This window comes from Phoca vitulina, unplaced genomic scaffold (genome assembly GCF_004348235.1).
Source record: "Phoca vitulina isolate PV1807 unplaced genomic scaffold, GSC_HSeal_1.0 scaffold1, whole genome shotgun sequence".
Classification (NCBI taxonomy): Eukaryota; Metazoa; Chordata; class Mammalia; order Carnivora; family Phocidae; genus Phoca; species Phoca vitulina.
This window is the reverse complement of record NW_022589704.1, coordinates 65,472,917-65,499,939: the sequence shown is the minus strand read 5'-3', so window position 1 is coordinate 65,499,939 and position 27,023 is coordinate 65,472,917. Positions and strand designations below refer to the sequence as shown.

The window sequence follows — 27,023 nt, the reverse complement described above, 5'->3', positions numbered from 1 at the left end:
TGAGTTCCCTAAGTCTATTCTCATTTTGCATAATTATTTTTTCTCTCTTTTGTTCATCTTGATTACTTTCCATTACTCTGTCTTCTAGGTCATTAATTTGTTCCTCTACTTCTTCCAGCCTGCTATTCATTGCATCAAGTATGTTTCTAACCCTGTTTATTACACTCTTCATCTCTGATTGTTTCATTTTTATTCCTGTGTTAAGGGTCTCACTGATATTTTATCTTGGAGCATGTCCCAGAGAGACAGCGTTTATGGAGAGACCCCTCCAGTAACAAAGGAACTGGCCAGTGCAGTTTCCCTCCTCCACCCCTCAGCATAAGCACAGGGCCACCTGAGGGAACCAACACAGCACCAACACTTGCTACCTAACTTGCTTACATCAGGCTTTACCCCCACCATGCTCTGGTGGAACTGTGTTTCCCAGTCACTTTGCCTCGGTCCCCGCATGGTGGGCCCCCCCCCCCCAGAAGACTGGCCCAACCTCTGCCAACATGACCTGAACCGAAGGCAGACACTTAATGACTGAGCCACCCAGGCGCCCCCTGATGGAGCATTTAAAGCAGTGATCATAAGGATAATAAGGATAATCCCAGGGTCCTGGGATCAAGCCCCACATCGGGCTCCCTGCTCAGCGGGAAGCCTACTTCTCCCTCTCCCATTCCTCCTGCTTTTGTTTCTGCTCTCTGCTATCTCTCTCTCTGTCAAATAAATAAAATCTTTAAAAAAATAAATAAAATAAATAAATCCTCCATCACACATATTGCTTATATAAGTTTCGCCTAGACCTCTGCCATGGCCTTGCCCTATTCTTTCATTTGGGAAAAATTTCTCCATCTTCTCATTTTGTCTAAGTCTGTGTCTGTTTCAGCATGTTAGAAAAGTCAGCCACATCTCCTGTTTTTGAGGGTAACGGCCTTATGAAGAGGAGGTCCTGTAGTGACCTGCTGTGTAGTGTCCCCTGTTCCCCAGGGCCTCGTGCTTCTGGGAATGTCTCTCATGTGTGCTGCATGTGCTGTGTTGTTGTGTCCTAGCTGCTTTATCCTTTAGAACAGTCATCAGCAGAGGCTTTCTTTGCCTGTTGTGGGCAGTGTTTTATCCCTGGCCTGAATGCGGCCCATTTTAACTAGGTGTGCTCTGGCCTGCTTGTGTTATGAAACCTGTTGCCACTGCCACCAGAAGCAAGGCCTCACAAAACTCCCAGGTTGAAAGACATGCTGCATACATCTCAGAGAAATTTTTTTTAAAAGATTTTATTTATTTATTTGACAGAGAGAGACACAGTGAGAGAGGGAACACAAGCAGGGGGAGTGGGAGAGGGAGAAGCAGGCTTCCTGCGGAGCAGGGAGCCCGATGTGGGGCTTAATGTGGGGCTTGATGTGGGGCTTGATCCCAGGACCCTGGGATCATGACCTGAACCGAAGGCAGACGCTTAATGACTGAGCCACCCAGGCGCCCCCTGATGGAGCATTTAAAGCAGTGATTGATCATAATACTCACTGGACTTGAGAAAAAAGTGAAAGACATCATGAACACTGTCTCTCTGGGACATGCTTCAAGATGAGCAAGATGAGCATGCTTCCCAGTGTGTGCTCCAGGTCTCTCCAGATCGCTGGTTCCATGTATGTCTACACGCTATTTGCCCTGCCTTTTCTCCAAGAGCATCCCGGATGTCCTCTGAACTCTCCCAGAGCCAAGCACACTGACCTTTAAAACTCCAGGCTTTAAGCCCCACTGATTCCAAGAACTCACAAAATTCAGGCCCTCTGACTTTCCAAGCCAACTGCTATGGAGATTCTTTTTCCCCATGTGCTCCCCTGTGTGTTAGTCTGTCTCTTGCCCTTCTCTGTGACCAGGGCTTCCTCCCCAGGGCCACCATCCGGTTTCCTTCCAAGCTGAGTATCCGCTATTCCTACCTTCTTTGATGTGGCCTCTTTTCTACCTTTAGTTGTGGAGTTTGTTCTGCCAGTCTTCAGGTTGATTTCTGGGGTATTTAGGATGCATGGATATTTATCTAGTTGTTTTCATAGGACAAGGTGAGCCTAGGATTCTCCTAATCTGCCACCATCTTCTCTCCCCAATTTTTCAATACTTCTGCTAATCAGGTTTCCTCTAGCTATTTCCAATCAATGCTTTCTCCTAATTACATTGACAGATTTTCTTGGAAAAATTAATAGTGAAAATATCTAGCTTTTCCTAACTTTGATATAAATATTTATAATGTTTCATCACTAAAATATATTTAAATCAGTACCCATAGTGATGTAATTGTATCAAAGTAAATTTTATTTGAGACAGTAGACTTTATCATGTGAGGTTTCTTTTATTTCTCTTTAGAAAGAGCATTTATAATAATTTGCAAATAAATATAAGACTTATTAAATGCTTTTTTCACACCTGAATATAGTTCATATTCTTTATTGATCCACTAACATAATAGATTTCATGAATATATTTTCTAATATTGCATCATTTTAAAATTCCTATCTTAGGTTTTTTTTTTTTTTGGTATGTTATTTTATTAAGTAGTTGATGAATTTTATTTTAGATTTTTATGTCTGTATTCACTAATGGCATTGGTTGTAAATTTAATTTTTTTTTAAGACTTTATTCATTTATTTGACGGAGAAAGACAGAGCAGAAGCAGGGGGAGTGGGAGAGGGAGAAGCAGGCTCCCTGCTGAGCAGGGAACCCAATGCAGGGTTTGATCCCAGGACCCTGAGATAAATGACCTGAGCCGAAGGCAGATACTTAACTGACTGAACCACTAAGGCACCCCTGTAGATTTAGTTTTTGGTAAAGTTTTATAATCAAATTTATATTTTTTCTGAAAAAACTTTTGGGTGATTTTCTATTTTTTTATTCTTTGAGAATTTTTTTGAGTTTTTTTATTATAATTGAAATATAATTGATGCACAATGTTGCATTAGTTTCAGGTGTACACCATAGGAATTGGACAATTCCATACAATATGCTGAGTCAGTTTTTAAAATGCAGAAATGAAGTATTTCTAGATATCGTCAATATTTCTTTTCTAGAAGATATCAATAACTCATCTATAAAATGACACATTATTATTTTAAAGTAGTTTTAAAAAATAAAATTAAAATTAAAAAATTTTTAAAGTAGTTTTACATTTTTTCTATTTGTCTTCTTATAATTTGCCTGGTCAGTTTCTTCTTATGCCATTTTGACAATTTCACTTTCATATGTTAACCATTTCACAGAAAATTGCTAAGATTTATAAATTTCAAAATAAGTTTTGTAAGTTTAATGTATTGTGGTCAAAACATATAGGTTAGGTCTTTAAATTCTACCTTCTAGAATTTATCGAGGTAGGATTTTTTGTTTAATTACTCGTTTGTTTTCTTGCTGCTTTGTTACTATGTAATTGATTAGGTTTATAAATTACAAAAGAAAGTTTTCTTTGTACAGAACAAAGTTCAATATATAATTATTAAAATAACAGTAATAATAATTTTATTCAAATCTTTAATGCCTTTACTTTGTTTTCATACTTCATCTTTCAAAAACTGAGACAAATGAATTTATGTCTTTACAGTTATGTTGAACTTCTAATAGTTTTGCATAATAATACTCTATTATTAGCTTTATAAATTTATGATTAGTATTTTATTGAAATATTGAAATATTTGCCTTTATAAGTATGCAATTATCTTATTTATCTATTTAAGTCATTTTTGCCTTGAAATATATTTTGTCTCTAATAACATTGTAAGCCCTACATTTTTTGTTTGTATTTGCCTCATATATTTTTTGTCCATTTTTTATTTTTAATTTGGGCAATTTGTTCCATGCTTCTTTTAAATAAACAGCATCTGTTCAACTTTTGCTTTGTGATCTAATTTGGTCCTTTTTGTTATTTAATGTGAATAAACCAATTCACAATTTGTTATCATAAATGTTAGGTATATTTGGTCTCTCTTCTGACAACTTGTTTTGTGGTTTCTACTTTTATCCTTTATTCTTTTTCCTGATTTGCTTATGGACTACATCAACTATATTTTTCCTTTTTTTTCTTTTCTATCTCTTTTTTCTTTTTTTCCTAGTTATTTGGAATGCATAGAGGGTCTTGTTTTTTACTGCATTATTTTAAAAGAAATTGTCAGCATCATAAATGAAGTTATCATATTAACTATTTCCATGTAAGATAAAAATATTAATTTTTTCCTTCCTTGTCCAACTATTTCCTGGTTTTTAAAAGAATTATTTGGCATTTCATACTAATTTAAAGAAATGTTCTTTATAAGTGTATTGTTTTGTGACCATGCTTACAACAGTGATTTAAATTTAGCCCTATGGTTTAACTTCATGTCCTAAGAGTTTTTATTACAATTTCCCCATTCTTTCCATTATCGTCTGTAGAGTTAAAGTATACCTTAAAATCATGTTTTCATAAAGGATACATTGATGATATATTTCTTAACCTCTTGCTGTGTGAGGATGTTTCTTAAGTGCCCTTATATAGGAATGGCAATTTCAGGTGGAAGATAATATACAGCCAGGGTTTTGCTTGTGTTTTTCCCCTCCTTGGAAGCTAACCATTTTGCCTTACTAGCAACTTGAAGGATTTGAATTTTTATTTATTTTTTTACCTTCCCTGTCTTGGTAGGATATATCCAGATTTGGGGTTATTTTCATCAATTTACTTGTATTGATGACCCTTTTTGATTTACAGACTCGATATAAAGATTGTGTTCTTTCTTAAGATTAGAAATTGCTGCAACTATGTTGGCTTTAGTTTCTCCTTCTGAAATTACTGTCTTTAATTATAGCATCTTCTGGTCTTATTCCTATTTTTTCCCTCTTAAATCTGTAGAAACTTCTTGTGTTTGTCTTCTATTTAACAGACTTAATTTTCTGCATTTCCAAATCTGCTGATTATCGTTTATATTGTACTATGAATTTACCCATGCGGTCCAGTTGGACTCTCTTGCTAACTGTTAGCTTTACTTTCATATTTAAAATGTTCTCTCGGGGTGCCTGGGTGGCTCCGTCAGTTAAGCATCTCTCTTTTGGTTTCAGCTCAGATCATGATCTCAGGGTCATGAGATGGAGCCCCACGTTGGGCTTTTGCACTGGGCATGGAGCCTGCTTGAGATTTTCTCTCTCTCCCTCTCCCTCTGCACCTCCCCCCTAAAAAAATTTTTTTTAAAAAATATTCTCTTAATCAGAGTATATTTCAATATTAAAATGTCCTCTTCTCCTTTTTGTAGTAATTATGTTTCACAAGGAGTTATCTGCAACATTATTAAGAATATGCCCCTTATTTTGAACATGACCTCTTTTTACATGTCTGATTTTTCTCTGCTTACTCATCCTTACAGATGATAGTCTATGCTGTATAACATTGGGATTTGAGATGGTTCTATCAGGTATTGGTTTCCTATAAACATCTAAAAATCTTTTAGGCAAAGAGAAAGCTTTAAATTCCCAGTTGTTTTAACTTTGCCAGTTCAAAGGTCCAGTGGCCTGAGAAAAATAGGAGCTAATCACAGCAGGGACTGTGTAGATTTGGCAGCCAAGACTAATCTTGGGAAGTGAGGCATTATTTCCTGAATTCAGTTGCCTTCATGGGGAGCAGTATTCCTATTTTTTGGCATGGCTGTTTGCACCTGTTGTAAGCTGGGCATACACTTTGCCATCTGGCAAACATCTCAGAAATATTGGTGATATTCTCAATGTCCTACTGCTGCTGCAAAACTTACTCTTGCTCCAACCCTTGCCATGGGATCCAGTTGTGATCATAATATTCTATGGGCACATTTTTCATTTATTTCTGAATTAAACTGATCTTCCTTATGCCCACAATCCTGGATATATTTGGTTTTCCTTCAGTCAGCTCCTGTGGACTGTTCTAGAAAAAGACACTCTCTTCCTAGTTTCTAGCAACGACCCACGTTTTCCTTCCTCAACTCATTTCAGTGTGCAATGCTCTTTTCACTTGCATCTGGCAAACAAGAGGATGGTGAGTTGGAAGGAGAATGATTAGATATCTGTGATTGACAGACTTTCACCCAAAAGTAAATGCCTTCAAATCCTAAGATTATTCCTGAGTAAAGAGATATAATAGAAATATTTGCGGACTCTAATAAATAGATATTTTTATTTACTTAATAGAAAACAATTCCCGTTTTTATAATCTTTCAGTTCAAATTGCTTCTGTTACCTTTCTTTTTGAAAAACTCATAGCTTTTTCTTTTCTTCAGAAATAACAAATTATTACCAGTGAAAAGAGGACTGAATTAAAAGCTAGAAAAACAGCTCTCATTCCAGATCTGATGCTAACTATCTATACTCTGAAATACTATTAGCTTCAATTTTTTCACCCTTAAAATGAAAGAAATAGACTACATTCTCTCTAAAGCACCTTCTAGCTCTATAATTCTTCAAGTTCCCATTAATGGAACCATTGCTAGACTGAATCCACACTTAAAAATCTATATAGGGGAGATCAACAAGGAGGGATGAAGTTAATCCCTTGTTTAAAAGCCAAGAGTTGGCTCAGCACTCTGGTTCTAGATTACTAGTAAAACAGAGAACTTAGAGACTAGCTAACCGGTGTGCTATTCAATGGGGGTATTCTTGGCTTTACCCTATTAACTTTCTCTGTCTTATTGACCTCATATTATTTGCAGTAGAAAATATGCCAACTACCTCAAGTGAGGTGTACACTTGTGAGAGTGATTTGGGAATGCACCATGGGGATCTTTTCTGCAGCAGATTGTCTTTCACAGACAATATTGCTCCAGTTCTTTTACCTTTCCTCACACCTTGCCTGAGCATCCCCACCACTTCCACCACTATGTATCACTGCATATGATGTGGAATGTGTTTTGGATTTTTGAAAAAGAGAAAAGGGATTATCTTTCAGTCTTACTTAAGTGTTGATTTGTAATAAATAGTAATTTACTCTTACTGTTTCTCTACGTGTTTCTTTCTTTTTTTTTTTTAAAGATTTTATTTATTTATTTGACAGAGAGAGACACAGCAAGAGAGGGAACACAAGCAGGGGGAGTGGGAGAGGGAGAAGCAGGCTTCCCGCTAAGCAGGGAGCCCGATGCGGGGCTCGATCCCAGGACCCTGGGATCATGACCCGAGCTGAAGGCAGATGCTTAACGACTGAGCTACCCACGCACCCCTCCCAAGGTGTTTCTTAATCCATGCAATGAAAAGTAGCTTTTGAGTGCTTTGGTTATCTCTCCAATGGAATGGCCTTTTTTTTTTTTAAATTGGCAATTAATGGAAAATGTTGTAAGCAAAAAAATGTTGCAATACAAAGTCTTAAACCCAACTAGTATTTTATCCAGATGTCTATCCTACCTGGAAATGGTAGAAGGATACAGACTGTAGTTCATAAAATACCCAGGTGTGGACATTTTGACCTTCTGTGTATGTGTTGTTTCACGCCCATCTCTACTAATGACTGGGAATTTTTAACATGCTTTTCCACCCCATTCCGTACCAAAGACACTGCCTTTTGTTAAATCTTTAAATATTGGTGGTTTTTTCCCCCCTATTACTGGCCTTTTTAATGAAGCTATAATTCAGCTTTCCTTTGAACAAAAATTCCACTCACTTTTTATATTCATTGACAGTTTAAAATATCAAGATATTTTTTCTTAATACTATTTTCCTGTGCAGCCAGACTAACAAAATTTAAATAAAGGAAGATGGTTATTTTTTACCTTTTCATTACATTTCTCTTTACTATAATAATTTTTAAATATTTTATTTTAGTTAATAATCTAATTTTCAACTCCCTTTTCTGAAAGATCATCATTTTTCTCTTGTTCTAGAAAAAAAGTCTATGATTCTAATGAACTGCAGAAATATTCACCTACTCTTAAAAAGCATATACCTGTATATCTTTGTATTAAAAAAGAGAATATTTATTAGCCACTCAAACTTCTCAGTTTTTTTTTTGTGAAATAATAGAAGCATTCATTCTTAACCGCCTCGCCCCTGAACACACACAATTGAATTTCCAGCTGACTTGGCTTTCTTACTGCACAAGATTCCTCACTACCATCCCTGATTTTTGTCCTCCTCTCGCTCTAGTATCTCAGGGCAGAATAAGTTTTCTTTAATACAACTTTCATTCTGTTTTGCTCCATAAATTTGGGTGGCTTCATATGGAATTTGACTTCAGAGAACATGAATAATCAATGAGGGCTGTGAAAGACAGAAGTTGTCTACCTCCTGTGTATCATGTCCCCCAGACAAAACTTTGGAGTCCTCTTCATCTTCAGTAGCTCCTTCTCCACCTATGTGCAGTCAAACTTCAAATTTTACTAAAGCAACTTCAGAAATGCTCAGATCATCTCCTCATCCCATTGCTTCTGCCTTATTTTGGCCTACATTGTCTCTTGTCTGGGCTCTTACAATAGCTTTTTATCTTATCTCCTGCCCTAAAGGACTTTACATTCCAGACCTCTTCTATACTATCAAAGTAGTATCTAAGAAATAAATATGATTGTATAGCTTTTCTGAATAGTGTTCCCCAATGTTCCTTGTGTCCTTAGTATAAAATTCAGATTGTTTAATTTGCACATGAGGCAACTCCAACCCATGGGCTTCATACTCCACATGAGGTTCTACTGGATATAAAGCCTGGAGAGATGGTATTAGTCACAATCTGACCTGATAATAGAAGACCTAAAATAAAATTTTGAAATCATAAACTGAACAGGAAGTAGAGACATGACTAAGATTTTATAGTTTACATAGGTGATTTTAGTCACTATGCAAACATCGAGGTTAAGAACTTGGACTCAGATATCTGGTTGCCCAAGTCCCCATTCTGTCTTCTCTATTTACTAATTTGTCTTTGGGCAAGAAAGAAACCTCTTTGGGCCTCCTTGTGTAAAATAAGGTTAATAATTGTTCCTACCCCAGAAGTTATGAAAATTGAATTAAATAATACAATGTACATGTAAAACATTTAGAACAGTACTTGGCCTTAGTAAGATTTCAACAAATACTAGCTTTTGTTGACTAACACCACCAAAATGTTGGTTATTATGATGTTCTATTGTGTTACATTTCTGGAGTTTTCAGATAGAAAAATTTTTCTAATTTTAAGCCAAATTTGACCTCACATGAGGACATCATAGTCTCTTTTATTCAAGTGGGAGAAAAATGCTAATTTAATAGTAAGAGATTCTATATATGTATGAATTTTACCTAAATTTATGTATTTTTAAGAATCATCTCCACAATTTCTATGTTTTTGTTATTATAATATCCTATTTCTTCAGTAAATAACCAACAAAATCTGTTTCTCCTCAGTGATGATTCAAATGGTCTTATTATTCTTTCCTGAATTTTCTAATTCCAGTTGTTTTCTCCTACTTTTTTTTAGCAATATCTGGCACAGTGCTTTGCTCAAAAGATTGAGGTGATTAGGTGAATTTGATCTTTCTGTTAACCTTAATTTAACTATTTTCATCCATTTACTCTGACTTTTCGCCATACTTAATATTAAATAAGTTTGTACACCTAATTCCTTTATTTCTTTATAACCCACTTATTGCTTATCTACTTGCACTAGTGTACGAAAACTGTAATCTTAAGTATGTATTATTATTTTCATATTCACATTTTATAATACTTAAGATATTTTGTAATATACACTTTTCTTCTTGATATTTCACTTGTCTTGTTAAAAGCTTCAGCAAGTTGTCATTGACCTTTGACATTCTATTTTGATCATCTCCACTTTGGCTTGTATCATTTTTCCCTGATTAGATCTGCAACATGATCTAGTTCAGTCCATCTGATCTTTTCATTTACTATTGTCCTGACCTGCCTTATTTTTTCTTGTCCATCTGAGCCAGGTCCTGCTTAGGGCATTTTCTCATAATCTCCCTTCCACTTGGAATGTCCTCCATTTCTGGCCCAGCCTTTAAAGCTCAGCCTAAGTTCCACCTCATCAGAGAAGTCTTTGTTGATCATGTCAGCCCATAACTTTTTATAAGCAACAAAAGATATAGAATAAATCTTTTTTGGGGAAAGTCAAAATACATGTTGCAGCCTTACAATCTGTTGTTTATTTGCTTATGGCCAGTGACATAGGCTGACTAAAACCTTAGTTTCTTTTAAGATGAAGTTATTTACACCTCCCTGATCTACCTTGTTATAAGTTATTCATTTAAATAAAATAAGTCACAGGGACAAAAAGTATAGCATAAAGAACATAGTTAATACTACTATAATAACATTGTGTAGTGACAGATGGTAGGTGATACATTTATCCTAGTGAGCATTGCATAATGTATAGAATTGTCCACACACTATGTTGTAAACCTGAAACTAATACAGTATTTTGTATCAACTATACTTCAGTTTAAAAATTTAATAAAAATAAAATAATGTATATAAAAACATTTTGTAAAATTTTTAAAATATCTATTCAAGTTTATCACTGTTATCACAAACAAATCATATACTGTCTTGTTAGTTGCTTTGTATTATTTTTGTACATTATTCTCTTATGCTGTTACTGGGCTTGGTACTGTTATTTAAATTTCTACATGTTTGACTATCTAATGAGGTTTTTAATTCTTTGGGGGCAGGGAATATTGATGGTATTAAGATCAAAATGCCAAACTCCCAATTATCTTAGAACTAATTATCTTAGAGGCATAACTGGGCTTGTACCTCCTCCTAAAGTATAAATCCATACCAGAGAAACATATATTCTCATCCTAGCCACACAGAGACAGTGACTTGAAGATACCTGATAGGAATACTCTTCAACTGAAAGAGGATCAGCAAGGGAGTGAAAAAAAGTTGGTTTGTCTCAGCTTACCTAGGTCTGGTTTGGTGTAGTCACTAGACTTTCTGAGAAACAAGAAGTAGAAGAAACACAGTGTGGCTTTGGCTCATGCCATTTTCTTTAGTTGAAGGATAATTTGCATAAAATAAAAAGCATATTCGTTTGAGTTTTGACAAATGTATTCTTCCACTATCACCACCACCCCAATCAAGATGGAGAACATCTCTACCTCCCCAGTGATCTTTCCTGGTCAATCCCTCCTGCTCCCAGAGACAACCACTTTTCTGATTTCTATCACCTTAGCTTAGTTTTGCTCAAAAGCTTCACATAAATAAAGCCATAAAATATGTACTATTTTTTTTTAGCTTCTTTCACTCAGCACCCTTTTTGGGATTCAACCATTTGTTGCATGTATAAGTAGTTCATAACATTTTGTTGTTGAGTAATACTTCATTGGATAAATATATCTTAATTTATTTTCCATTCACCTAGTAGTGTTCATTTGGGTTGTTTCTGGGCATTAGCGATTATGAAAAAGGTTGCTATGAACCTTCATAGGTCTTTTGTGGGTACATATTTTCACTACTCTTGAGATTGTCAGCAGACTAGATAAAAAGCAAGATCCAAAGATATACTGCTTTTAAGAGACATATTTTAAGTATAATATATAGATAGGTTGAAAATAAAAGAATAGCAAAAGATACAGTGTGTAAGCACTGAGCAAAAGCAAGCTGATATGACTATATTAATATATAAGGTAGGCTTCAAGACAAGGAATATTAACATAGATTTTAAAAAGTGGTCATTTCTGGGGCACCTGGTTGGCTGAGTCAGTAGAGCATATGACTCTTGATCTTAGGGTTGTGAGTTCAAGCCCTACACTGGGCATGGAGCCTATTAAAAAAAAAAAGTCCTTTCATAGGAATAAAATGGCTGATTTGTAACAAGACATAATAATCTTAAATGTGTATGACAAAATCATAGAGTTCCAAAATAAAAGGAGAAAAAATGGACGGAAATAGGGACGCCTGGGTGGCTCCAATGGTTAAGCCTCTGCCTTCGGCTCAGGTCATGATCCCAGAGTCCTGGGATCGAGCCCCGCATCGGGTTCCCTGCTCAGTGGAGAACCTGCTTCTCCCTCTCCCTCTGCTCCTCTCTGCCCTGCTCGTGCTCTCTCTCTCTCAAATAAATAAATAAAAATCTTTAAAAAAATGGACAGAAATAAAGTGAGAAATATACAAATACACAATTATTGTTAGAGATTTTAACAATCTTCTCTCAGTAGTTGATAGGGTAAATAGAAAAAAGTTAGTAGACTTGAATAATACTATCAATTATCGAATATGAAGACCTAATTGACATTTATAGGATAATGCATCCAACTGCAGAATATACATTCTTTTCAAGTATACATGAAACACTCATCAAAGACCATATGCTAGGCCATGAAATAAGCCTTAATTCATTTCAGAATATTTGACAACAGTAGAATTAAAGTAGAAACCAGTAACAATAGGTATGTATAAAAAGCCAATTATTTTGGAAATTAAGCAACACATTTCTAAATAATCCATGGGTCAAAGAAGAAATCATAAGGAAAATTCGAAAATGTTCTATATTGAATGACAATTAGAATACAACATGTTAAAAATCTGTGTGTTCATGCCTTTTAATCATTCTTTTGTCTCGGGAACTGATTGATCAAATTAACATTAACAATCAAAATAACATGAAAGGGGATAGGTAGAAAAGCAGACTGAAGATTGAAAATTATAGACATCATGCCTACCATTAGCCAATGTTTTTATTCTATTACAAGTATAATGAAGTCATTGGATATTGGTTAACCTAATAGGCAAATATCCTTTCAGTGTCAATAAACAGAATGCTAAATAAATATTTTGGCAATTTTTCCCTGATAAATCCCATATAGGGATATGTATGAAGCTTCCATTTCATCCAATGAAACAGTAGCAAAATAGTCTGAATAGTGTTAATATTGACAAAGATTATAACTAAAGAATAAGTTAATCAGTGATTAAAAAGTTGAATAGACAACCAAGAAAAGTTGTGAAATCTTTGTTCGGAGATCTGAGACAAAACCATCTGTCTCTGATTTTAGTTCAGTCCTTAATGAATATAACCAGTCTGACTAAATGATCTATTGGGAGGCCCCCTTCCAAACACAAAACCTATGATTTTAATTAGCGTTGGTTATGGTGCCAACACAAGGGAAAAAATTTGCTCACTGCCGTAAAGAATAATAGGGGTTTAATTCTAAATCTAAGTCGTATCTTCTAATTTATAAATTCTTTTATTTGGAAGAATATTTTCTTTATGGAACTCCAAACATTCCTCCTCTTCCTCCTTCTCCTCCTTTTTCTTCTTCTCACTCTCCCTCTCACTCTCTCTCTCACTGTGTGTCTTTTATGAGAAATCAAAGAATATTCAGTTGAAATTTGTGATCATGATTTGAACTTTTCAAAAAAATGTGTGAGTCATGTCTTGCCCTTTGATAATTTCTAAGAGACGAGGCTGCTTTTACAGATCAGTCCCTACTTTTAATGATTTCAGTATATTTTGTTTGGTTGGGAGTGAGAAAAATAAATGGGAAATGTCATTCATGAGTATGAGCTTGCAAATGAATATGCAGAAGGCAAATGATTATTACTTTATTGGAGGAAAGCAGTACGTTTTCCTGAGCCTTTTGCCCTTTTCCCTTCTCAAGCCTGCAGTTTCTCATATTTTCATTTACAGATGAAAGCAGTGCAGCAATGTGGTGGGGTGGCAATCACATCTATGTATGTGGATAGAAGGCTATTCAAAATCTAACCATCTTACGAGTTTTGACCATACTTTTATAATTCACATACATGAAGTTATATAGAGCAACTTTCAAATATAGAATGCAAGAGATCATTTCTTCATTCATTCTTACAGGCAAAAATAGGTATATTAAATAATATTAAAAAAGAGAAGAAAATGAATGAGCAATGTCATAATGCTTTGCTATTCAAAAAATATTTTATTTCAAATGATCTGAATTCATTCCAGCAGCAACATTGTTGATTTGATCAGGACAGGAATTACCTTTATTCTAAAGAGAGAAGAAACAAGAAGGGAAAAAAAGAGAGGAAAAAGCCCTACAGGTCAAGAGATTAAGTGAACTGAGGAGCAGAATGGCTAATTCTCTATTTTTCTCTCTAAAATATAGGAGTGATTAGAAGTAAGGGAATTTGCCAGTGAAGGTGGTTACCAACATGTTGAACAAATACATTACCGAATATGTGTTTTGTAGCTATATGTCTTAATTGGTGCTGCTTTTATATTGGTCTATTTTAAAAACTGCATCATGGTCAGAAAGATGATCTCTCTTCTAATCTTTTAAAATTTCAACAAATATTTCTAGGCATTGAGGATAGGCAGCATTTTGCCTTGTCTGCTTCTCTGACATTGAGCTGTTTCTAGATGCTAAATTTGGCTGCTATACTTTTCATATCTGCAGGGCTGTTCCTGGGTCCACCCTGCAAATAGTCATCTAGGTTTAGACTTTCCCGAGCAGCCGGGCATGGCCATCCCACTTTCAATGTCCCCATTCTGTTCTGTGCTCAGGCTCAGGACATTTGAGTGGCAGTGAACTTTCCTTTATTTCTGGTATGATTATTGCTTCTCAGGGTCTGGCTTGGGCTCTGATCTTGCCATTTATGTCACAGGTGCCACCGGTGAAGCTGCTGGGCAACCAGATGGCAGGCCTAACTGAGGTTGGCGGCATCTGTTGTTGTACTCATTGTCCCTGCTACCTGCTCTACTTTCTTCTTCCTGTTGCTGTTACTGTCTTGTGTGGCCGTTTCTTTCATTCAGTGCTATTTACCTTTCTACAGGCCTTTCCAAATATGAGTTTCTTTCTGTAGCTCTTTTCATGCATTTTCTCTGCTTGGAACTCCATTATCCAGGAAGGCTCATGACTTTGCTGCCTTCTTTGGGTCCTTAGGGGTCTTTTGCTTAAATGTCACTTCCTCAGCCAGACTTTCCCTAAGCACCCTATTTAAATTTTCAATGCACCATCCTCCCCCCACCGCTTACCCTGATATTTTTTCTCTCCCTTCCCTGCAATATCTTTTTCCACAGCAATTAGCACCACCTGCTCTATTCCATGTTGAAGTACTTGTACATAATCTGTATCATTAGGATATATAAAATATAAGCTTCATAAGGGCAGATCTGTTTGGTTACTTACTGTATTCTAAGCATCTGGAAGAAAGCTGGCTCAGCACTTTTAAAAAGTTGTGTTTTATTGTTAAATGATACATTGCATTGCAAATTCTGAAATATTGGTCTTTGTATTTGGCCTTATTCATTCAGCTTAGCACTATGTGTAAGAGTTTTAAGGGCATAGGGAAAAATTGGATAAGTAGCATCTGCTGTGTTTACTGGGTATTTTACTTATTTAATCCTCACTATAATCCAAGTCCTTTGCCTAAAGAAGCACAGCAAGAAAGTAGCAGAGTAAGCATGCATGCTAGTTTCATCTGGCTCCAAAAGTTACTGCCTTTTCTTCAAAGCATGGTGCCCACCAAATAATAGTAAGTCAACAAGAGCCCCTCAAAATCAATGATGTTTGCATAAATCAGGTGTAGCTACAAATTGAGTGCCAAAAATGATTACTTAAAAAAAAAGAGCTGTAAATTAGCTTCCTAAAAAGATAAGCGACTATGCCAAAAGAAGAACATCTAAAGAGCCATAGCACCTTTGGCTTAAGTGCCTGGACCTACAAGGTAACTAACTTAAAAAGGAAGAGATGTTTCTGGACAAATGTTTTGACATATTTGCTGAAAATACACTGTTTACAATGTGAAAGTAACAAAGACAAATAGATTCTTTCTTGATCCTAAAAAGGCAGGAAGAACAGCTCTTCAGTGTCTTCTTACTGTAGTCTAAGAAATAGTAATTAATTGTATTTTTAAAACAAGCCAGACTTTATCGGTATGATCCTTTTTTACTGTGTCCTCTCTTTGACCTCTTTTGATCTAGTGATACCAATGCAAGTTATGTCTCATTTTTAATTCAGTACCATGTATGTATGGAGAAACCACATGATGCAATGGGCACTGGAGACTGGAGGGTGGTCAGCAAGCCCAGACAAGCTCCCTGCCCTCTTGGGGCCCAGAGCCAAGCAGGAACAGCCACTGATCAGGGAGACAACATGTTCTGTGAACACCTGGATGTTGAGTTATCTTTAATCCAGAATTTATGTAAAAAACCTTAATAATTAATTTAATTCTGTCTTCATTTTTCTTCTCTTAGTAAGAGATAATTTGATGCTCCCTGTTTTTTTTTTATATATATATATAATCATATAATCTGGAGGTTGGAAGTATTTTGCTTTTATATGTTTCAGTTATTAGCCCAGACAGGCATGATTTCTACAGTATCTGCTTGAATCTTTCTGGTAATTGAGAATTATTTCTTATTAAAAAATAGTCACTTTGTTTAAGGCAGGTCTAAGAATTTGAACATTATTGTTTATATTAAATCAGATTTTTTTACTATAACATTCATATTTGTCTTTGATCTGTCCTCTACGGTCAGAAGAGCCTTTTGCACATCTAGGCCCCCTGCAACATGACAGCTTGTTTAAAACTGTGTCTCTTTGAAATTGTCTGTTATCCAGTTCTTTTACTGAGCATCTACTATGTGCAGGGTATTGCTTTATGTACTTCCAGAGTCACAAAGGGAGTATATCATAGCCTTACCTCAAGGTAATTACATAAATACAACAAATAGTGTGTGAGAAGCAAGTGCTATTGAGTTTGAAAAAGTGAAAGGCCATACCCAGCTGAAAGGATGTAGAAATATTCGTAGGAAATGTAACATTTGAGATTTAAAATGGCTATTGTCTTGTCAGGTTGAATTGTAGTGAATTTCAGGTTGTGAAAACAACATAAGCAGCAACTTGGAAGTAGAAACCCAGAGATCAGGGTGCAAGTTTAGGAAAACTTGAGCAAATTATTTCCTCTTTACCATAAAGTGCTAGTAGAGGTTGTCATTGGAAAGGAAATTTGGAGCATTCTTTAAATGTCAGGGAGAGGAATATTTTTTACTTTATATGAATGGTCATGGAGAATGGTTGAAGATTCTTGGATGAGGGTGACAAATATAAGTTTATAGTTTCATTAAGTTGACTTAGAAGTAGTTTTGGGAGTGAATTGAAGCAAATAAAAATATATGTATAGGAATGCATTAAGAAAAATGGCACTCTCTACTGTACATATAATGGAAATTCAGAAAAGGAAGAAGAGATTTCTTAAAGAAAGTTTCTCAGAGCAATTGCATCTGAAAAATTTAAAGATTGGGAGGGGCAAATAAATGACTGTTGAACTGTCTGGGTTGGTGAAATAAGCCACAGAGGCAGAAACAAGCATGCATGTGTACATGCGCATGAGTGTAGTGTGTGCGTGTGTAGTGGAGAGGGGAGGCGGTGGAGAGAGTAGTCTGACTTTTGTTAAGTAGTCTGACTTTAAGAAAGGTAAAGTAAGCTCAAACAGTGGAGGGGCCATAAATGTATAGCGTCACTTACACTGCCCTGTATAGCTGAAAGAAAGAAACAAACTGGAAACCTGAAATTAGGCTGGTGTATGACACGTAAATATATACTGATGAGAAAAGAAAGTGTCCTGACTGAAAAGAACAAGAGAGCTTCTGAATAATATAGGGCTACAACTGTTAATTCACCAATGATTTACTCGATGATTTATCTCAGGTGATGTACTATGCTGGACATTGTGGAAAAACCACAAAGAAAGATGGGTTAAGATAAGAAAGATGAGGTAATAGGGGAGATGGGTTTTACATGGATAACTTTAATAAAAAGTAGAACTGACAAACATCACTAAGATGTCTCTGAAAAAAGAAACCAGCATTTATTTAGTATCTACTATGTCCTAAGCATAGTGCTTAGTTTTTTCTTATAAATTTATTTCATAAAACTCAAAATGAGCCTTGATTTCTACTGATGAGAAAACTAAGGTTCAGAGAGTTTAAATGTTATTCCAGCAGAAGTCAAGATAACCCCACAATAACGTGATTATAAGGGGAAACTCAGTTATATTGTAGGTCAGCAGTTTAATAGCAGCGGGCTTATGGTATTGTGAAAATACCTCAGGTATAGATAGGGATCCAGTGACTTAAAAAATCAGACATATTTCACGTTACCCTTCTCAGTTGGTGTATCAATGGTACATTTCTCCAAAAATGGGATGATGAAGCATATTTAGAATTTGAAATCAGACACATGTGAGTTTAAATGCTGGCTCTGTGTGGCAGTCCCTCCTTATAGCCTCCATAAGCCCAGATCACCACCACATTAGAAAAGTGTCAACAGCACTACTCCCCTTACAAAATATCACAAGGATTAAATGAGATAACGAATATCGAGAACCAAGTAGAGTACCAGAATTTAGATCATGTTAACATGACATGAAGACACAAATCCATGGTCTCTTATGGTGTCATTCTCTCATATCTAGTTCTCTCTCTCTCTCTGAGGTGCACACACGTACATACACACACTCATGCACAAATTTTGTATCTAGGATATTTTGGAATGTAGCTATTTTTTGAGCATTGTTTTTCGTTTCAAAGACCTTCTGCTCTTGGCTCTGCCTTCTTGTTCTCTCCTGGGGATGATGCCTGCACATTCAGATCCACTACCCCACTGAGGAGTTTAGAGGCTGCTTTTTTTCCCTCCCCCATTGAAGAGGGTGAGGGCTGAGGGGAAAAGTTATAGGTAGAGGTCCTCAATGAAATGGAAGGAATGAAGGAATGAAGAAAACTGAGCTGGAAATATTCAGGCATTTGGAACAATTTTTCACTTTTATGGGGAGGACCATGCCTTGGGAAATTTTCTTGCTTGCCTATTAAATCCAGAATTGGAATTCTGTGATTCTAGCAAATCTAGCCATCAAAAATAAACAAATATGTAATCAGGGTAGAGGTGGCCTTCCAGCTGATAAATCATTTAAGAAGGGTTAAGGGAGTTCATGGATGTCTACCAACATGCATTTAATATATCTAAAGATTAAAAAAGGATGTAAAACTGTGTTGCCAGACTATCTGCAATAGAATAAAATTACTTGCATAAAGATATAGGCATATGTCATTATATGTAATTTATTTTTTCCCAGGAAAGTTGGATGTAAAGTGATTATTTGCTACACTGAATACTATTTCTCAGGGATCATCATGATCATGATAATATTGGTGTGCATATCTGTTAAAGAAAAAAATAATGTTTAAAAATACAACAGTCATTTAAAGGAATGCCTATACTTTTATAAAGGATATTGCCCAACAATTATACTATGAATATAAAATAATGAAAATAAGTTTTTTTTCATATTGGAACTAACCTTAGAATTGAAAGAAAAATGATGATTTATCTGAATAGTACATACCAAACCTATGTCTTTCATTTTCTATTATGTTCTGATCCTAATCTATAGTGGAAAAACATGTCTAAGTCTGGTTGTTCAGAACTTTCTCCCTTTTGTCAAAATTGTTAGTTACAGAAATGAGCGAGTGGATCGAGGTTAAAGAGAGAAAGATGTAAAAACACAGTAAGTGACAATCAAAAAGTTCCTGAAAAAATAGATTGAAATCTATGGATTAAGTAAACTAGAAAATACAAAAATAAATCTTCAGATAACATTTAGCAAGTCTTTTCTTAGTTTATGTTTCCAGCATTATTCTAATGTAATGAAGAAAACTAAAAATTAGTTGTAAAATCGGATTAAAAAATAACTTTCAGAAAGACATTTCTTAGTCTTTCTCAGCTTTCTTGAGTAAAAATCCTCTAAATTTTCTGAGCACTTATCCACAATCATTAATTATAACATAAACTATTATATAATTATTTCCTTGTCTGTGAGATTAAATAAGCCATTTTTTTTTCAGTGTAAGTTGAACCTTAGAGTAATTATTCTAAAGTGAATCTTTGTGGAAAGAAATTAGAGTCATATACTATTTTTACTACATATCTTTGTTTTATAATTACTTTATCTTTCAGATAACTGTATTATTTTTGTAGATGTCATCATGTATAATAACATGGCTTATTTTATATTTTAATTTAGAAAATTAGTGTTCCTCTTTTATAAGTGAGAAAAATTTTTAAAAGACGGGATTGAAAGGCAAAAAATGTTATCAGTATTTAGAAATCTAATTCATAATATTCATTCCTTTCTGACTACTTAATATTGTTTGCCTTTCCAATTACTTATGAGTCTTCCATATATAATGTCTGGCCTGAAAAGTTCTAACGTAAAATCACCTGTCTGCAAAGCAATGCAACTGAATGAAGTTTAAAAACTTCATGTAACATGCCATTTAGCATTCTCATAAAATGTCAGTTTGGTGTTAACAAGAGCAAATGGAAGAAAAGCTAATGTGCAAGCCTTCTGAAAACTTCATCCTGGGAAATCAGAAATAAGAGACTATGATTCTTATTTCAAATCTATGTTGCATAAAAGTATTTTTAAGATGGAAAAACTATTCACATGTTGCTCATCATATATCTTGGATGTTTTGGTAAAACATTTTGTGTTCACCCTTTTAAATATCCTAGGACACATTCACTAGCTAGGATTGATGGGACAGAAATGGGTGACCCTACAACTACCACGATGTCAAAGAAACTGCCCATTGCCTTGGTGTTCCTGATAGCAAGTGGTTCCTGGAAAAGGCTGGAGAAGCATTGCATAACGGTTAGGCACATGGATTCTGTGGCCGGAGAACATGAGTTCGAATTCTGTCTCTGCTATTCCCAGCTGTGAAAACTTATGCAGGTTGTAAATTATTTAACCTCTTGGTGCCTCAGTTTCCTCATGTTTTAAATGGGGATAATCACAGCATCTATTTCATCAAGTTGTGATGAGAATTAAATGGTTTTATAGTTCCTAAAATAGTGCCTGACAAAAATAGTGCAGTATGTGTTATTATGATTAACCTCCCCCCAAAAATACATTTGGCAAATCACTTTGTAATTGTTTTACTCCTTAATTTATTTTTTTTGAATTAGAATCTTGTTATACAAAAGTCTATTATTATGCACATTTGTTAAGTGAGACCAGAATATTCACGTATTCATTTGATAAGTGAAGCTAATGCTCATCACAGAGATTTGTGGAATATATGATTACAGTAGGACAACTTATTCTGGGGAAAGAGTCTTCTAACTATCTTGCCAGGTTTCTTAGTCTTTAAGATGGTATATTTTTTCCTAATGAAAATGGTAAAGCGAGAAAATATGCTATATATATGCACACAACATTTTCTAACATATATATAACATATTTTCTTGCTTTACCATTTTCATTAGAAATATATCTATATATACATATGTTTATATAGATATATATATCTTCTGACATTTATAATATTACCAAGTATTGAGGCACTGCAAATATGACCAGTATGTGACTAGAGTACACACTTATTGTTTTTGTTGACAAGCATCCATCCACCTCTTGTCCAATAATAGTATTCCAATTCTGCTTTTGAGGGATGTTCCTATACCACCACGACAATCCTGACTGTTCATAGGTTTCAAGCAAGGTTTCCTTCTAGTTCCAAGGGTAAGGCATTTGCTTTAGGGGAGGCCAATCAAAGCACAAAGCACAGCATTACCTAGGACTGAGCAATTACTTAAGGGATGGGCATGTTACCCACCTGGAGCAAGTGAGATGCAATGAGAGTTTTTCTGGTTCTTTATTCCTATTGGATTTAAGTCTGGAAGGTTGGGAGGCTGGAGCTACTATAGGACCTTACTACAATAAGGGATGAATCTCTAGAAAATCTATCACCATGGAAGTCAAAGCCAAAGGATGCAGCATAACTAGGTGCTGGTAATATCAGCTGTGTTCCAGAATCATCCCATGCCTAAAGCTAGCCCTAGACAATAAACCTTGAACTAATGAACTTCCTTTTCCTTCCATCCTTCTTTTTTCTCCTTTCTTCCTCCCCTCCCTTCCTCCTTCCCACTTTCTTTCCTTCCTCCCTTCTTTTTTCCTTTCCTTCCTCTTTCTTTCTTTCTTTCTTTCTTTCTTTCTTTCTTTCTTTCTTTCTTTCTTTCTTTTTCTTTCTCTTTCTTTTTTTCTTTCTTTCTTCTTTCTTTCTCCTTTTCTTCCTTCCTTCCTTCCACCCTCCCTCCCTCCATCCTTTCCTCCCTCCTTCCCTTTCTTTCTTCCTTCCGCCCTCCCTCCCTCCCTCCCTCCCTCCCTTCCTCCTTTCTTTCTTTCTTTCTTTCTTTCTTTCTTTCTTTCTTTCTTTTCTTTCTTTCTCAAGCCAGTGTGAGTCATCCTTTTGTCTCTTATAACCAAAAGAGACCTTCTAGAGTGATTAAAAAATTATTTTTGGCTATATCTTCTCTATGTTTAGTTCCAACAAATACATTTTCTAATGAAAATGATGAAACTAGAAAATATGCAAAATTTATTGATTTAATAATTAGGACTGTTTCTGGTTATAATTGGTACCACTGCCTGGTTTTTATTTAATCTTTATTTCAGGCTTTAGTTGCATGAGCAAGTGTTTCTTTTTATGACTGAATAAAGTTCACACATGTTTGGTGTCAGACTTTCAGTTTGAATCCTGTGTGTATGATCTTAGATGACTTGTTCTACCCCCTGTGTACTTCCTTTCTCCAGTTTTCAAATCAGGATCGTGAAAGTGTTTATATAGGCTTGTGGGGAGGATGAAATGATATGGTGCATGCAGACATGTCAGCCCTGTCAGTGACTGGCACGTAGTAAGTCCTCAAATCATCACTATATCACTAATTGAAAGATTGGCATTAGGATTTCACTGGCTTTTCAGTTTTCTTCTGGCTGCTTTTCAGCCACTAAAATCAGAGTTTAAATGGGAGTCTCATCAGGGTTATTTTATTTCTAGAGAAAGTTTATTTGTATAGCACAAAGACCATCTCTGTTGAATTAGCAAAGCACTTTGTTGGAGTTCAGGTACTCTGGGGCTGAGGCTAATGTTAAATTCCACTGTATGTAAGACTTTCATTAATATAATTGCTTTTTTATGAGTTTTTATTTTTAACATTCAGCATTTACTTTCTTTTTTTACTTTTAATTTGAATTATTTGTATTGATTGAATGACTTCTGGCTTAGCAAATAAAAAGTATAAACAGAAGCTTAATCTGTTAGCAAAATTAATGATTGAAATCAGCAAAGTCTTAGCGTTTTGTTCTAAGAAAAGCCTGTGAAAAATCAGAGCTCCATTAGTGAAAGCTTTGGGCTGCTTCAGACACAGGGCTCTGTGTACATACACTGTGAGGGGTTGCTCTTCACAGTTCCCCCGCCCTCTAGTGGTAGTTACAATAACGCCATTTTGTAGTCCCCAAACAGGAAATGCCTGTTCTTACTTCAGTTACCAGAATCCTTTTACAGGAAGTTAGGTGTGGTCTTTGAAGGAGAATTAAAAAAAAAAAAAAGAAAAAAATGAAAAAAAGAAAAAAAGAATGATGGAATTTTAGCTGCAGTCTTCTTGGTGCCAGCTTATCAATCCCAAACTCTGGGTGTAAAAGATTCTGCAGGGGTAATGTTTTAATATTCTTATTATGCTTATTCTCTGTGATGCTTCTCTACCTTTACAGTAGAATCCTTGGGGGAATCTGCAGAGGACCACTTTCATTTTGAAGCTGCTGGCTGCATGTTTTAGCATGTCTCTTCTATTAGAGCATCCAGGCATGGCAGTTTCCTCCATGGAGTATGCATGGACCGTCTTCATGCCTATGTCTGTCGAGGCATGAGGGTCTCTGGGGATGGGTAAGGTAAATGAGGGATGTTTTGGAGACAGTGTGATACTGAGAGGGCAGTCTGCTAGCTAGTGGCTGAAAGGTCCTAGTCTACTTCAAAAAAAAAAATGTAAAAACGGTAGAGTAGCTTCTGTTGTTTTAAATTTCCCTGTTTATCTGGCATATGCTACAGAAGTGATCTGGATATTAATGCATTTACTCTTTGAAAATGCACTTCATATAATTAAATAGCAATTCTCAGTCCTGTAGGATGGGGGTTACAATGGATTGATATTTTAAAAAGAAGGAAAAATAAATAAGTGATTGTATACAGATGGCATTCAGGAGTTAAGCTTTTGGTTGTATGATTTCAAAAATCATAGAAACTCTTGCCACTGGTTCAGAGATAACATTTGGAATGATTGGTGTGCTCTGTTAAGTTATATATGTTAGTCCGGTGGAATATGATTAGAATACAGTAAGCCTCCATTTCTATGGCAAAGACCAACAAATAGGAGTTTGTTTAAAAGATAAACTATCTTAAACTTGTTATTTTTTCAAGTCTACATCTGCTATTTAGATTTTTATGAAATGGGCACTATTTGAGAAAATGAACTAATTCTATGGTATTTCCTAAGTACTGCAAATTTGTTAATTTAAGAAACAATTATACTAGGTAGCAGCAGGTTGCTCAGCCAGGGGGGTCCAAGATCCAGACCTCTGACGTGGATGACTTCCTGCCCAGTTTGGCAGGAGCTGGATCCCTTCCTGTGCAGCTTCCGAGCAGTTCCAAATGCAATCGGGCATCCCCCGCTCCTTCCTGCTCCCTTGCTTTCAAGCAGTATCTACCTATGTTTCCATAGCCTGGCATTTCAGGATTTCCAGAGCTCTTTACCAGGTGCGTTGATTTGGAATAAGCTATTAAAGGTGGAAAAGTAGGCCAAAAGGAACATGGAAAAAATGGAGAGGTACATGCAAGATCCTTGCATAGCCCAGGTTCTATAATTTTGGGTGATTATTCATCTCTTGTTTTGGATCCCTGATATTTTTTCAGAAAGGATGCTGAAAAAGATGGCTGCCAAAATATTCACAGTGAAACAGCAAGCACAAACCAGTATCCTCCATTTCCGAGCTCTGAATTGGTTATTTTCACTTAAAACATTTTGGGAGTGGGAGACTAGATTACCTCATAGACATCTACTGAATGTGAAAGACAGATCTCCATGCAAGCAAATGAATGCATGCATGAGAATCCCGTGAATACAGCTTCCTTAGTAAAATATTGCAGAGAGCTTGGTTTATATATTTTATCTCAATATCATGTTATTGCCACAGTTACCTTTTATCCTAATGACTGTTGCTTCTCTCTCTCTCTTCTCTCTCTGTCTCTTGTTTCCATAGCACTTTCTTATGCAAGGAGCTAAACAGTGATTAAAGGAGCAGGATGAAAAGATGGCACAGTCAGTGCTGGTACCACCAGGACCTGACAGCTTCCGCTTCTTTACCAGGGAATCCCTTGCTGCTATTGAACAACGCATTGCAGAAGAGAAAGCTAAGAGACCCAAACAAGAGCGTAAGGATGAGGATGATGAAAATGGCCCAAAGCCAAATAGTGACTTGGAAGCAGGGAAATCTCTTCCATTTATTTATGGAGACATTCCTCCAGAGATGGTGTCAGAGCCCTTGGAGGACCTGGACCCGTACTATATCAATAAGAAAGTGAGTTTTTAGTCAAGTTGTCTTTACTTCCCCTACTTCCTAATTGGTTCTGGACTAGTCCCACAGATGTCTGGTGAAGAATGATGTGCCTCCTCCCCTTTGTCTAAAGCATCACTAGGATGCTGGGTGGGCTTGAGCATGTAATGGACCCCTTATCCTACAAGTCTTTTGGAAGTACTCATTTGAATCTACATTCCCAGGACAAACAGAACTGAAGTGGCATCATGCAGTTGGGTAAATGAGGAAGGGCAAAAAGTGATGAAGCAAAAAGTGAAAACAAGGGTTATATTATATTTCCAGAAATCGTATTTACAATCTCAAGCTCTATATAAGTTATTTTGATCAGCAGCAGGTTTATGCCTTCATTACCTGTACTTTGCCCTTTCCACGGCTCTCTGCAGAAAAAATAATAGTAGGTGACTTAAGTACCCCCAAAAGAAGCTCATCCAAAAACACACATGGAAAACTCTGAAGTTCTCATGAAAATTTTTTGTCAAAATGAAGAAGTAATCAAAGTCTCATTTTTATGCTTTTTGTGAATTACAAATATAGTTTTAAAATACCGATATCAAAACTTGATAAAAGGTGCTAAATTCCTACGGCATTGACTACAGGTTTTTGTGGTTTTTTTCCTCCTTTGAATCCTTATGTCACTTACCAAATTTAGGAAAGTTAATGGTGCACGGAAAGAAAAAGCCCCTATCATCATGTTGTATGTTGGTAATTAGTGTATTACTATAGTATTTTATAAGGCAAAATTTTAAATGATGGTCTTACCTTTCTCTTAAAATGTTCTTAATTTTAATATTAAGATCCTAAATTCTGTTTTATATGTTGTGTTTTCTCTTTCAGACATTTATAGTATTGAATAAAGGGAAAGCAATCTCACGATTCAGTGCCACCCCTGCCCTGTACATTTTAACTCCCTTCAACCCTATTAGAAAATTAGCTATTAAGATTTTGGTACATTCATATCCTTTTTTCAAATAGTTGCTTTATTATGATTTTGTTCTTTGAATTATTGATCTGGGAATTTTAAAAAAAATATATGTGGTTGGCTATGTTATGTGCTCTTCTTTTTTTCTTTCCTCTTACTCAACAGTTAGCATATTGCAAATGGGATTATAGGTAAGTGAACCCCTTTTCCTCATCTTCTGGTAGTTCCTCTCTTCCCGACTCTTCTGCTTCCTTCTGAACTGCTGCTACATCTAAGACTTCTTCATTAATGTTGATCATGTTGCCAGGCTCTCCTTTTATACGTCTTCATATTTTACAATGTTTTGCAATGGGTGAACTCCATGAGCTAATTTTCCTTACTGCTTTCACATTTGGAAAATATGTACATGATCTGAATTGCACAATTTTATATCTTTTTGATCTGAGTTGTACTACTTTCTGCTTTTTATTTCAGCATTTGAAAGCTTTGAGTTAGTAAATGCTTACAGTTGTGATTGTATACACACTAGCCTTTCAGATATCTCTCCAATTCTTTTCCCCAATAGCATCCCACTGATTTTCTATTTTCTTTCTTTTTTCTTTTCTTTTTTCCTTTCTTTTCCTTTTCTCTTCTCTTCTCTTTCCCTCCCTTCCTTCCTCCCTCCCTCCCCCACTCTCCCTTCCTTTTCTTTCTCTTTCTTTCTTTTTTCTTTCTTTCTTTTTCTTTCTTTCTTTCTTTCTTTCTTTCTTTCTTTCTTTCTTTCTTT

The 27,023-nt window shown here is 35.7% G+C and overlaps 1 protein-coding gene across 8 annotated transcripts in view; it reads left to right on the top strand.

Moving 5' to 3' along the window:
* Positions 1-27,023, top strand: part of LOC116635195 (sodium channel protein type 2 subunit alpha) — a 137,981-nt gene that overhangs the window by 29,050 nt on the left and 81,908 nt on the right. For 3 of the 8 annotated variants that reach the window (XM_032409151.1, XM_032409173.1, XM_032409156.1), the window contains 2 exons: positions 25,003-25,320; positions 26,173-26,291. In XM_032409151.1, the coding sequence (XP_032265042.1) occupies positions 25,054-25,320; positions 26,173-26,291 (386 nt within the window). In that variant the 5' untranslated portion in view covers positions 25,003-25,053. Of the gene's footprint in view, positions 1-20,374; positions 20,644-23,244; positions 23,403-23,463; positions 23,638-24,374; positions 24,500-25,002; positions 25,321-26,172; positions 26,292-27,023 lie in introns of those variants that run through there. The other 5 variants (XM_032409168.1, XM_032409154.1, XM_032409162.1 and 2 more) reach the window with 5 other exon arrangements.